This window comes from Sus scrofa, chromosome 9 (assembly GCF_054392235.1).
Source record: "Sus scrofa isolate SSC_HxYL_T2T_F1_AM1 chromosome 9, Sscrofa_HxYL_maternal_Yorkshire_Landrace_v2.0, whole genome shotgun sequence".
Classification (NCBI taxonomy): domain Eukaryota; kingdom Metazoa; phylum Chordata; class Mammalia; order Artiodactyla; family Suidae; genus Sus; species Sus scrofa.
The window spans coordinates 75,096,076-75,108,530 of record NC_139391.1 but is presented as its reverse complement, the minus strand read 5'-3'; the positions used below and the strand labels follow the sequence as shown (position 1 = coordinate 75,108,530).

At 37.2% G+C, this 12,455-nt stretch overlaps 2 protein-coding genes across 25 annotated transcripts in view; one reads left to right on the top strand and one right to left on the bottom strand.

Annotated features, from left to right (window-relative positions):
* The window catches only part of FAM237B (family with sequence similarity 237 member B), a 32,358-nt gene extending 24,793 nt beyond the window's left edge, over window positions 1-7,565 (top strand). For 6 of the 13 annotated variants that reach the window (XM_013979677.3, XM_013979680.3, XM_084976998.1 and 3 more), the window contains one exon: window positions 623-3,257. In XM_013979677.3, coding sequence (XP_013835131.1) covers window positions 623-657 — 35 coding nt within the window. In that variant the 3' untranslated portion in view covers window positions 658-3,257. Of the gene's footprint in view, window positions 1-622; window positions 3,258-4,155 lie in introns of those variants that run through there. The other 7 variants (XM_013979678.3, XM_084976997.1, XM_021063365.2 and 4 more) reach the window with 3 other exon arrangements.
* CFAP69 (cilia and flagella associated protein 69) overlaps window positions 7,470-12,455 on the bottom strand; it is a 56,879-nt gene continuing 51,893 nt past the window's right edge. For all 12 annotated transcript variants that reach the window (XM_013979666.3, XM_084976970.1, XM_013979667.3 and 9 more), the window contains 4 exons: window positions 12,150-12,347; window positions 9,799-9,885; window positions 8,244-8,348; window positions 7,470-7,750 (listed from right to left, as the gene is read on the bottom strand). In XM_013979666.3, the coding sequence (XP_013835120.2) occupies window positions 7,580-7,750; window positions 8,244-8,348; window positions 9,799-9,885; window positions 12,150-12,347 (561 nt within the window). In that variant the 3' untranslated portion in view covers window positions 7,470-7,579. The remainder of the gene's footprint in view (window positions 7,751-8,243; window positions 8,349-9,798; window positions 9,886-12,149; window positions 12,348-12,455) is intronic.

Below are 12,455 nucleotides of genomic sequence, written 5' to 3'. Positions count from 1 at the left end.
AGTTTATTTTCTTTAATTTGATATTTAATGTATCTGATCTTTCCAGTTTATCTAATAAGCTGGCAAATTTGATATTTTTTTCTTATGGTGATGAGCTTTGATTTTCATTTTTACTGATTTTATATTATTTTATATATATATACGTATATCTTTTGCTTTTTAGGGCCGTACCCATGGCATATAGTTTTCCAGGCTAGAGGTCAAATTGGAGCTACAGCTGCTGGCCTACACCACAGCCACAGCAAGGCAGGATCCGAGCCGCATCTGTGACCTACACCACAGCTCATGGCAACACTGGATCCTTAACCTACTGAGCAAGGCCAGGGATCGAACCCACAACCTATGGTTCCTAGTCAGATTTGTTTCAGCTGAGCCATGATGGGAAGTCCTATTTTATATTATTTTTTATATTTAGAATATATTTTGGTAGATTGTTAAATTATCATCTTATTTTCCCCATGAATAATTTTTAAGAAAGCCATTTAGTCCTGTAATTATTTATATTACATTTATTGAATAAATTTTTAAACATCAACATGTGTTTGGGGTTTTGAAGTTGAAGGAAGGAATCTTAAGAGTCATATTAGAATAAATGTTAACAATTTTCCTTTTAATCTTACAGGACTGGATTTTATAAGACCTGAGTTTTACATTTAAGAACACAGAAAATACCTCAAGCAAGATGACACCAACCTGAAAATTTAACTCTGTCAGTATTTATGAGCTCAAATATTTCCTGTAATATTTTAAAAATTGTTATTTCTAATTCTTTAATATTGATGAAGGTTGCATTTTCATTGATGTGTAATTGTTTTATGGCTATTGAATTATCACTTCCATCTTTCTGGGTAATTTGTTAATAATTTTTTATTTAGCAGGCATCTTTGTAAAGCTTTTTTTTTTTTACTATTTTAGGGCTGCACCTGCAGCATATAGAAGTTCCCAGACCAGGGGTTGAATCAGAGCTACAGCTGCTGGCTACAGCCACAGCCACAGCAACTGGGGATCTGAGCTGCATCTGTGACCTACACCACAGCTCATAGCAACACTGGATCCTTAACCTACTGAGTGAGGCCAGGGATGGAACCTGCATCCTCATGGATACTAGTTGGATTTGTAACTCTCTGAGCCACAACAGGAACTTCCAAGCATCTTTATTTTAAAAAAACCACCACTTAAAATGCAAATACAGTGTATTTTTTAATACAACAATTAGTGGAGTAAAATTGTAACCAATTTTATAAGGTATCTTATACATATTATTTACTTTAAAACTGTGCCAAAACTAATGCCAGTATCATCAAGTCATATTCAATCTTGATGTAGAGCACTGTGTGGTTTCTGATATGTGTATATCATCACTAGCCTATCTTATGTATTGTTTTTCTATGCACTAAGGACCAAAATTTTGTTTTATGTTCTCATTTTTATTGTCCTCATTTTAAAAAAGGGAATAACAAACAAAGGCAGTAAGAAACCTCATTTTAGTAAAGTGCAGTTTGATAGAATTTTTGTCTTTAAGTGTTATCTCACTTGTTTTCTGTATTTCCTATTTATATCACACATCTTATTCCAGAGAGGATATGAAGTTTAAAGAAATGTACCAAATGATAGAATAACACGAAGTAGATAATGAAATTAGGATGATGAGAAATAAAGACAGGAAAGTAATAATATGCAGTTAAAGATTAGATTAATACTTTTAAATGCATGCCACAACGTTCTATACTTTTGATAGAGAGTATCTGTAACTCTGGTCTGAGTTTTCTATTTCCTAAAGTGAAGAGGGCCTCATGAGCAGTTTCAAGATACGCAATGCTGATAAGTAAAACCAAACAACATGTTTGGGAGAAACCTAGCTTTTCCTAGGACTAAGAACCAATAGAAACTTGTCCCGTAGTTTTCACAATGGCTATCATGGTGTATAGCATCATGTTTTTAAGTATCGACAATGACGGATGTCTTCAATGCAAGTTGATACTAGCACACCCAAACTCAATTAAATATAAATAATTTTTTTCTTTTTTTCTTTTTTTTTTTTTTTTTACCTTTTCCAGGGCCACTCCTGTGGCATATGGAGGTTCCCAGGCTAGGGGGCTAATTGGAGCTGTAGCCACTGGCCTTCGCCAGAGCCACAGCAACGCCAGATCCGAGCTGCGTCTGTGACCTACACCGTAGCTCATGGCAACACCAGATCCTCAACCCACTGAGCAAGGCCGGGGATCGAACTCCCAACCCCATGGTTCCCAGTCGGATTTGTTAACCACTGCGCCATGACGGGAACTCCATGGTATAAATAATTTTAAAAGCAGCAAAAATAACATGGAACAAAACATGCAATTGTTGACTTGATCCTAGAGTAAATTTTGCATTAAAGGAGGGTCCTGACATTCTTTGAGTTGTGGACCACTTCGAAATTCTAATGCTATAGAGGCTTTACTAAGGATTTTATATGTGCACATTCATCCTTTTGTGTATAATTTTAGGGATCCCATGAGACCTAGATCAAGAAGCTCCACACACTAAAGAATGAATGGACTGCATAGCTTTCATGTATTCTTTTACAGATAGCATTTCATATAACTGAGTTTTGACAAATAATTGGTTGCAGATAATTATAGATCACTTAGGTTCAGAAAATCAACTAGTTGTAGGGTAGAGCTTATGTTCTGTTATGAAAATGACCAGATACCCAAGAAGTTGCTTAATTCATTTCCTGCTGTAGAGGTATAGGGTCATGATTTTCTTTAGTTTCTCTCTCTCTTACAACTTAAAAAGTTAAATCCCAGGAGTTCTTGTCCTGGCTCAGTGGAAATAAATCTGACTAGTATCCATGGGGACGGACACAGTCGTTTCCTGGGCTCAGTGGGTTGCGGATCTGGTGTTGCCATGAGCTGTGGTGTAGGTTGCAGACATGGCTGGGATCTGGTGTGGCTGTGGCTGTGGCTGTGGCTGTGGCTGCAGCTCCGATTTGACCCCTAGCCTAGGAACTTCCATATGCTGTGGTGTGGCCCTAAAAAGAAAAAAAAAAAAAAAGAAGTTAAATCCCATAAAGCAATACCATGTAATTTTAGCCTAAAAAATCATTCAACCACTTGTCATTTTTGTCATGAAAATTTTATTGCAGCAATGATGAACCTTTTACTGTTAATAAAATTAATTGCTAGACTTGCAAAAATGGGTGATTGAAAATGGTTTTCTAGCTCTCCTAGTTGAATTCACATGCTATCTTTGATTATTAAACGTATTAAAAATAAGGACATTTGTCAAAATGAGTGTTCTGGTTTTTAGAACAGTTCATCTAAATCCTTTTTGATGGTACATATAATGTTCTGTTAAATACCCCAAGTTTTCAGCACAAATCGTGTAATTTGTATATAGAACATTTTATTTTTTTCATCATTCATTCATTCATTCAACAAAAATTCATTTAGCTTGGAGGTACACTGCTGAGCAATCTGAACAGAATCCTTGACTCCCAGAGCTGTTTTCTGTGGGACAAAGGTACAGCAGGAAATAATGTCACTAATTCAAAAGCACTTTTATGATGTCAAAATACAAGTTTTTTTTTTTTTTTTTAAGAGAGAAATGGTAGCCAAAATAGGTTCGAGTGGGGAACTGTGTGTTTCACTCATGCCCTATCAAAATTGTCAGACTACATCAGACAGGAGATCATCCAAAAAAAACAAAAATCAACACCAATTCTTGCCGTGATGTTATGGTAAAGACTCAACCAGTTTCACAGGTTTGAGTTTATGCTGAACTCATATAGCTATTTTCCAGAGTGGTAAAAGTGGGGGTGGGGGGGGGGAAGAAGCAAAATATCTAATACTGCCCCCAAAATATTTCTTCATGAGGTGATACAATAGATAATAATTGAATATCTATGGCTAAAGTTCCATTTTTCTTTCTATAGAATTTTTTTTAACCTTAAATAAACCTTTTATTTTAGAATAGTTATAGGTCTGCAGAAAAGTTGCAAGGATAGTGCAGAGAGCTCTTGTATATACCTCGCCCATTTTTTCATATTAACATTTTCCATTAGTCTGTATATTTGTCCTAACTAATGAACAATACTGATACATTTTTTAATTAAACTTCATATTTGATTTGTGTTTCACTAGTTTCCCCCCTAATGTCCTTTTTCTGTTCCAGGATCTCATTCAGGACACCACTTACATTGAGTTGTCATGTCTCCTTCGGCTCTGAGAAGATGTTTTTGATGACCTTGACAGTTTGGGATAGTGATGAGGTGTATTGTGGAATTCCCTCAGTTTGGGTTTGCCTGGTGTGTTTCTCATGGTTAGACCGTGGTTATAGGTTTTTTGGAATGAACACCACAGAAGTAAAGCACTGTTATCAACACTTCATATCAAGGGTACATGCTGTCAACATGACATACCCCATGGATGGTGTTTAACCTTGGCTAAGGTAGTGTTTGTCACATTTCTTGGCTGTAAAATTATTTTCCCTTCTCTTTTGTTCATTCGTTCATTTGTTCATTCCTTCTATGACAAGTCTTTTTTATTCAACTAGCCCTTCTCTTTCCATGTTGTATTCTTTGGAAGTGAGGCATCTTTTAGGATATGGGGAGTTATATTCCATCTCCTTGGGAATGGAATATCCACATAAAGTAAACTAAATCCAAGCAATTATGAAGCATGGTTGCCAATGAAACTAATGTAAGCTTAGGCTGTGTTGGCAGAAGTTGTGTAAAAATGAGAAGGACTAGTTTCATTCTACCCTCTATGTTTCCTGATACATCTGGGAATTTTAGTTTGGTTCTCTTGGTCTCAGTATAGCACTTTTAGAAGGGGCTGGCCAGACTCATCATCTGGAATGATTAAAGAAACTGGATATTTGCCCCAAAAGACTTAGAGTGAACGTCATGGTTTTTCCCTGTGATATGAAGTGTACCCTGTGTTCCAGAAGGCACGTTGAGGACCAGATGAGCAGAAGTTGTTCACCTAATTATTCACTGGTTTTCATTCATTATGAGCAAGCACTGGGATGGATTTTCTGGCTCACTGCTGGTGGCTGGAATTATAATATGTGAACTTGGATGTTGTCTATCAAGTCCAAGTGTCTGGGTGAAGCAACCTTACTACCCTCCATCCACATTCATTTCTTCCTCTGTTAAATGGCTGTTAGGTAATAACCTCCTCTCTTTTATTATTCCTCTTCCTGATGGGTAAGATCAACTTTGGCAGGGAGGAGTTCTACAGAAATCACAGGTTGTTTTGATTGCAGTCAGTCCTCATCAATCTAGAGATACCAAGTTTTACCACAGGATACTCAGCCAAATAACATCAATTTTATTTCTACCCACTGATTATATTAATAGTATTTATACCTCATCTTTTTAGAGAAAGTCTGTTACTGTTATGAAGTAAGTACATTTGAACTACTTTAACACTTCCATGTTTAGCATTCCCTGTATAGTATTTTGTTGGCCAAACCTTCCCTTTGAGCTCAAGACTTTGCTGCATTTGTTGAAGTTGAGGGAAAGGCTTGCAAGGAGCTGTGGCCACCACCACAGTTATTCAATAACTTATTTACTGAGGTGTTGGTTACAATAATGAGTGAGATGTGGTTTCTAACCTCTCTCTAGGTAGCTGTTAGTCTGAGGAAGGAACTCAGTCTACAAAATGGGGTAAGGATTCATTGCTCTTAGCCATGGACACTTCATCTTGATTCTGTATCTGAGATATACCTGAAGTGTACCTCATGATTTTTTTTATGGGCATTTCATTATTGCAGTGTCCTATCCTAACCACATCCATTCTTGTGTGTCAGTAATTCCCCTTTACATAGAACCTTTGTGCTTTGGGCTTCCTGCGAAGACGAGGAACAAATTATACCTCCTACTGTTTTCTTGGGGGTGGTGGTAAGAGAGAAAGGGATTCAAGAGAGGACAAAGCTCACTGATAAACATGCATATTATCTACTCCTGTGAGTCACAAGGAAAATGGGCAGCTGGGCCAGGGTGAGAGGCCACTGGCAACTCATTCAAATTAGAACAATAACAGCTGCAATGTCCACTCTCATTGAAGATGCCACTGTTCTCACAGAGGGGATAATGAAAAATTCCTGAAGGAATGTGAGTAGAGGGAGGAGGAGTAAGGGGAGGAGGGAGAAGAGAGTAGGGGAGGGTGGGCCCGGTGGAGTGATGTAGCCCTCACTTATCTGATAATGAAAGTGGATTCTGTTCATGTCTTCCCAACTCCACATTCAGTTGTACCATGTTGGTAGTTTGAAATTGGTCATAGTGGGAGAATTTATACCATGCAAATTGGTAAACTCTACAAATAGGGCTTTTCCTCCTTGATGATCTGGTTTTTATACATTTAACCAATACACCCTTGCATGCACCCTACAGGCCTAGAGTCCAGACTCAAATTCCAATATATTTTCCTTTCTGAGAAAATAGGTTCTTGTCTCTCTGAGCCCTGGACATAAACTGAACTTTGTAGCATCCTGAGTGGAGAAGGGAGTTGATGGGAATGGAGATGGGCGTGGAAACCTCATAACAGCGTAAAGAGACACAGACACCTTGCTCTACATCCAACGCTAAGGCAAGATACCTCCACCACCAAAAGCTTCCCCTTTCCCTTCCCCATTAAAGAAGTTGTATTAGAATTTGTTCATATATTAAGTGTTAAACTACCTGTATTTTTAAATTTTTATTGTGTAGCGCATGACTAACATTTGCTTTTTTTGTTTGTTTGGGTTTTTTTTGGCCACACGGCATGTAGAAGTTCCCAGGCCAAGGATCAAACCTGCGCCAAAGCAGCAACATGAGCTGCTCTGGTGACAATGCCAGATCCTTAACCCTATGCACCACAAGAGAACTCCACATTTGCTTTTTATAGGAGAGATAACTTATTTTCCTTTGACCAACATGTTTTTTGCTGCCCAGTATTTATATATACTTATAATAATATATTTAAAATATCCTGATTCCCCACTCCATCCACATGCTTTGGAAGGGACTGGCCTGCTTCTGGCTCTGAGAGCAAGCAGTCCTCAGATCTGGCCAAAGTCCTGATGAATGGTTCAGGAGTGGGCATGTGGCCCATCAGGGGCCCCAAGATACGGAGACAATTGAGACTGTTGAGAGATAGGCATATGCTCTTTTCTATTGGATATCAACCTGCAAGAATATAATTCAGGAGCTGCCAGGGAAGAAGAAGATCCTACTCTGAGTTTCAGCCCCTGGATTCAATAATGCCTGTAGTTTTAATTAGACCTACACTTGATAACCACAGACCCTGTAAAAGTTTTAGTTTTAGTTTTGGCTTAAACCAGTTGGATCAGATTCACACTAACCAAAAGAGTCCTAACTGATACAATATGTTTTACAGTTTTCAGCTGAGAGAATTAGTAATCTTCAGGAAGAAATTGATGACAAGTCTTCTCACAGTATATGTTGATATTTTCAATAAAAGTAAATATGTGCTTACTTTTAATAGTATTTTACTAAAATATTTATTCTAAAATATTTGCTTTACATTTATATAAAGATATATTTAACTAAAAATAATAAGCAGAATTTATTTCAGAAAGTCTCTAGAGTATTTTATGTGGGAACATTCTTCTTCAGCTCATCCACAGTTTTTACTGCTTTCACTCTCTGTAGGGCTCCTCCTCGAATGGGCAGTTGTTTAAGAGCAATATCTGTATCAGCCAGAGGTCCTCCCACTAATCGGGCAGGAGTGCTCTCCACTGTTACTACGCCACCAGAGGGCACCTAAAAAAGCGAAGTACATATTTAAGAGTCCATTAACAACATTTTTCAATAAGAGAAAAACCCATTCATCCTTCAACTAACTTTGGAAAAGACGCAATATGTACACAGTAACTAGGAGGCAGTGTGGAATAATGGAAAGATATGGACTTTGGAGCCTTTGTAATCAGGGCCAAATTATGTCCAGAAGGGGACACCAGGAACACTGGGATGGGACATGGATCTATTTGACAGGCAAAGGAGGCACTGCACACTCTCTGCCAAGGAGATACGGAGATATATTTTGACTAGTGTTTATAGCAGTTTCTTGGGAATTTTGGAAGGCTGGGTCTGGTCTGAACCAGCACTGGGCAAGGGTAGAGATAAATATGCCTTAACTATTTGAAATTCAAACAGCAAAAAGAAAAAATGTGAGACAAAGCCCCATGGAAAGAACCTTGTTTAGGGAGTAAATTTAATATATACCAAGAAAAGTTATAGAGGAAAAAAATCTTACTGTTGTGTTAAGGCCTTTGATAGCTGTCCGGTGAAATATTGCATTTGGTGGACGCTCACTGTATCTAGAGGATTCTATAGCTTTCTCTTGAAGTCTTTTTGCTTTCTGAAGATTTTTTAATTGGAAAGAAAATAAAATTAATTACATTAAAACATTAACTATGGTACTTACAATGAAGTATGTAAAATACATTTAATTGTGTCTGGCTTATACTAGAAACTGAATTTACTCATTTAGGCTAAGAAAATAGTTATTAGCAAGTTATATCTTTTGTGTATTGCAGAAAACACCTGAAAATGTTACTGAGATTTCCAGAGGTACTGGTTATATATGACCAAGGGACAAAGCAAGTCCTAAGGAAATCAGGTTCAATTTTTCACACATAATTGAGTAAGTTACTAAATTTACAACAGTTGATACATGTTTTCAAATTATTTTGCATAAATTAGATACTAATTCTTTATACTTAAGTGTTTCAAAATTTCAGAATAATGTAAACCTCATAATTTGTTGCAGTTATATTCAAGCTCAAGACTTGAGGCATTAGAACAGGTGAAATGCAAGATAACAAAAGATCTGCGTGGAAGGGGCTAATTTTCATCAACTCTTCCTTAAAAGTATGGGTAGTTATGAGAATATTTTGTAAATAAAGTTGGGAAGAACTTTCAGTGAGAAGGGGGAGACACAACAGAGTACCTTAATTTTGGTTTTGCTATCTTGATACAGTTCTACTTTTTTTGTGGACTGATACTAACATTTAACAATTTCATATCTAGAGAAAGAATTGTAACATTACAAAAAAAGTGTATCCCAAGTATTAATGAAAAAACCAGGGGAAAAAAAGTAATGAGATTTTGGAAATCTATGGTGCTTCTTACATATTTCACTGAACAATTAGCATTATGAACTTTTTAGATCAATTACTGGCTTGTTGCTGAAGCAGATTGTCACATTTTTCCAAAGGAGTATTTATCCCAAATTCCCAAGTAAGCTTTATTTGTTTATTTTGGCCATACCTGCAGCATGTGGAAGTTCCAGGGCCAGGGATCATACCCATGTCACAACAGTGACCCAAGAGGCTGCAGTGACAAGGACAGATCATTAATTGGATACCCGCTGGCCACAAGGAAACTCCCATGTAAACTTTAATATAATGTTTCTTTTGGTGGTCACAGAGGCGAACCATCTATGAGGAAGAGGGTAATATGGATAGTTGTTTTTGTGTCCTTCAGTCTGTTTCCTACAGAAAAGACTGCTTGAATAAGAAGGCTCATAAGGGAAAGTAGGAGCACATTTCTCCTGCTTATTCCTGGCTAATTCTCATCTCTTTTATGCAAACCAGGAATACCATCCTTGCTTTCCACTGCTAGACCAAATGAAATTCACAGTGGTTTCTGTAACTGTGAAAATGCATAGTTTCAGTTATCATTCTAAATTCCAAACGAGGACCAATAGTGTGGTATTCCACAGATAAACAGAAAAAAAGGTGAATGAATATTTATCCCTGAAAAATTCTGTCAGAGTTAGCTAATATCGTAATATTTTAAAATCCTACCTTTAAAGTTTTAGCATTTGATGTTCTAGCCAAGAAATTTTCCCACGATTTATTAGCTAGTTCTCTTTGCTTGTGTGTGGCTTGTATCTGAAATAAGAAATGTAATTAAGAGTTCCAGTTTCTATAAAAGGGTACCAAAGAGCTTGAGTACCTGTCTTCTGAAGGAAGACCTAGTTTTTGCTATTGTGCATCTTAAGGCCAAATAGCAAAAGGATTAGAGTTCAACAACTTAAAAAGACAAGTCTTAAAGTGAAAAAAAAAAATCCTTCCCTCACTGTGTGGCTAAGGTTTGAACTGCTTCCCATGAAATGTAATGCAAAATTGTTGTTCTAAAAATATAAAATGTGAAAATAACAATAATTGTTCTCAGCAAGACTGTTTTACATGATTATCACCTGTGAAGACAGAGTATAATCCAGAACAAGGTACATAAATGACCCAACAGCAAATTCACAGGAGAAAATAGGTTCTTGCTGCCACTGATCATAGTTTAGGCAAGATTATATTGGTAAAACTGCTTCTAATTTACAACTGCAGCAAGACAAGCAATTTTGTGGGAGTGCTGAGTTTGTTGTGGTGATGCAGTCTAGGAAGGTTAACTACGAAGGAACAGCAAAGACTATGGTTCTCAGCAGCCTCTCCACTAAATATATAATCAGTGGACATGTGCCCTTTGTGGGCATGTAATATACTATTAAGTTTAAGTTATAAATCTGAGAGTATTGAATTCAACAACTGCTAAAAAACAAGTGGGGTCAGAGCCATGATAACAAATCAATAATCACCAACAAATCAACAATAGCTAGTCCACACAGCAGAATCCTGCCATTCAACAGAAGTGTTGAGGAGAAAAACTTCCAATAGGGGTACCCCCACTTAAGAGTAAATGAGTGGATTAAACGGCAACATCCTTGTGATGAAAACTCTTCACAAATAAAACTTTTAAGCAGGGAGGTATCTAAGATGGAGCAAGATTTATAGATGGATGCTGAGTTTCACTAGACTGGAGATGTAAACATTTAATAGACTGTGAAAAGATGAGACAATAGAAAAAACACTTTGGAAATCACCTTAAAGAGTTTTAAATATTTTAGGAGTTCCCATCGTGGCCCAGTGGTTAACAAATCTGACTAGGATCCATGAGGTTGTGGGTTTGATTCCTGGCCTCACTCAGTGGGCTAAGGATCTGGCACTGCTGTGAGCTGTGGTGTAGTTCACAGACGCTGCTCGGATTCCTCGTTGCTGTGGCTCTGGTGTAGGCCAGCGGCTATAGCTCCAATTAGACCCCTAGCCTGGGAACCTCCACATGCCACAGGAGCGGGCCTAGAAAAGACCAAAAAAAAAAAAATTTTTTTTACTTTTAGCCAAAAGAATCACCACACAGAAATGGGAAATCTTCATCATCTTTGTTTTTTCTGTTTGTTTGTTTTGCTTTTTAGGGCCACATCTGTGGCATAAGGAATTTCCCAGGCTAGGGATTGAATCAGACCTGCAGCTGCCAGCCTACGCCACAGCCACAACAATGCCAAATCCAAGCCACATCTGTGACCTACACCACAGCTCACGGCAACGCCAGATCCATAACCCACTGAGCGTGGCCAGGGATCAAACCCGCATCCGCATCCTCATGTACTAGTCAGATTCATTGCTGCTGAGCCACGATGGGAACTCGTGTATCATCTCTGTATCTATGGACAAGTTCACTTAAGTAGTCACTTAACCTATTTGCTCAAAAACCTCTGATGCATTGGTTATTCACCTGTGTAAAGCTTTAGGAAAATGGCTTGTATTTTCCTAACATGCTTTTCTGATTAGCTAAAATCAGAGACTAGACTTATAGAATGCTCATAGTAAGTGTTGTGGCACTGAGGTGAGAGAAGCTTTGTCACCTCAGAAGCTTTGGTTGGCCTACCAGTAAGGGCCTACCCCAGAGTGAGAGACAAAGGCTAACTTTCTCAATGAGGTTATACATATAGTCACAGAGATACACCACTTTTTTTGAATTTGCTAAATGTATACATTTAAATAGACACAATTTTTGGCACTCTGACTTTTCAAAAAAAAAAAAAAAAAAGGAAATGTCTCAGGTATCTACCTTTTAAAATGTAATCCTCTAGAAATTATAATGCCATAAAGCAGCATTAGCATAGTAACTTAATGTCAAGCTCTTAGCTCCATGTTTTCTTTAAAAATTGTACAAAGACACTAAAGCAACTATAAAAGAAAATTACAAAATAACTCTAATAAGTGTTGAAACGTTCATAAGTAAGGTAGATATATCCTATGGATAACTTCAATTAATTTGTACATTGAAATTATTTTTGTCTGCCTCACTGGCATCTGTGGCTTACTTTTGTGTATACTTTTTGTTCATTTTGCATATCTTGGCGTGCTTGGCTTTCAATCATCTCACTTTGCAGAGAAGCCACCATCTTTCCAATATTTTCTGATGCTGTTGTAATAGATTCCAAACTTTTTTGGTCTGTGGTAACTGGTCTTAACTTTTCTAATTTTATTTCTTCATATATTTCATTCCATATTTCTCCAGTCTGTTAAAGTTTAGAAGAGTTTTAAAAAGTTAGATTAACTAAAAATAAATGATACAATTTTAGGTAACCTAAAATTTATTTGCTTGACCATTCCAAAGTTAACACTTA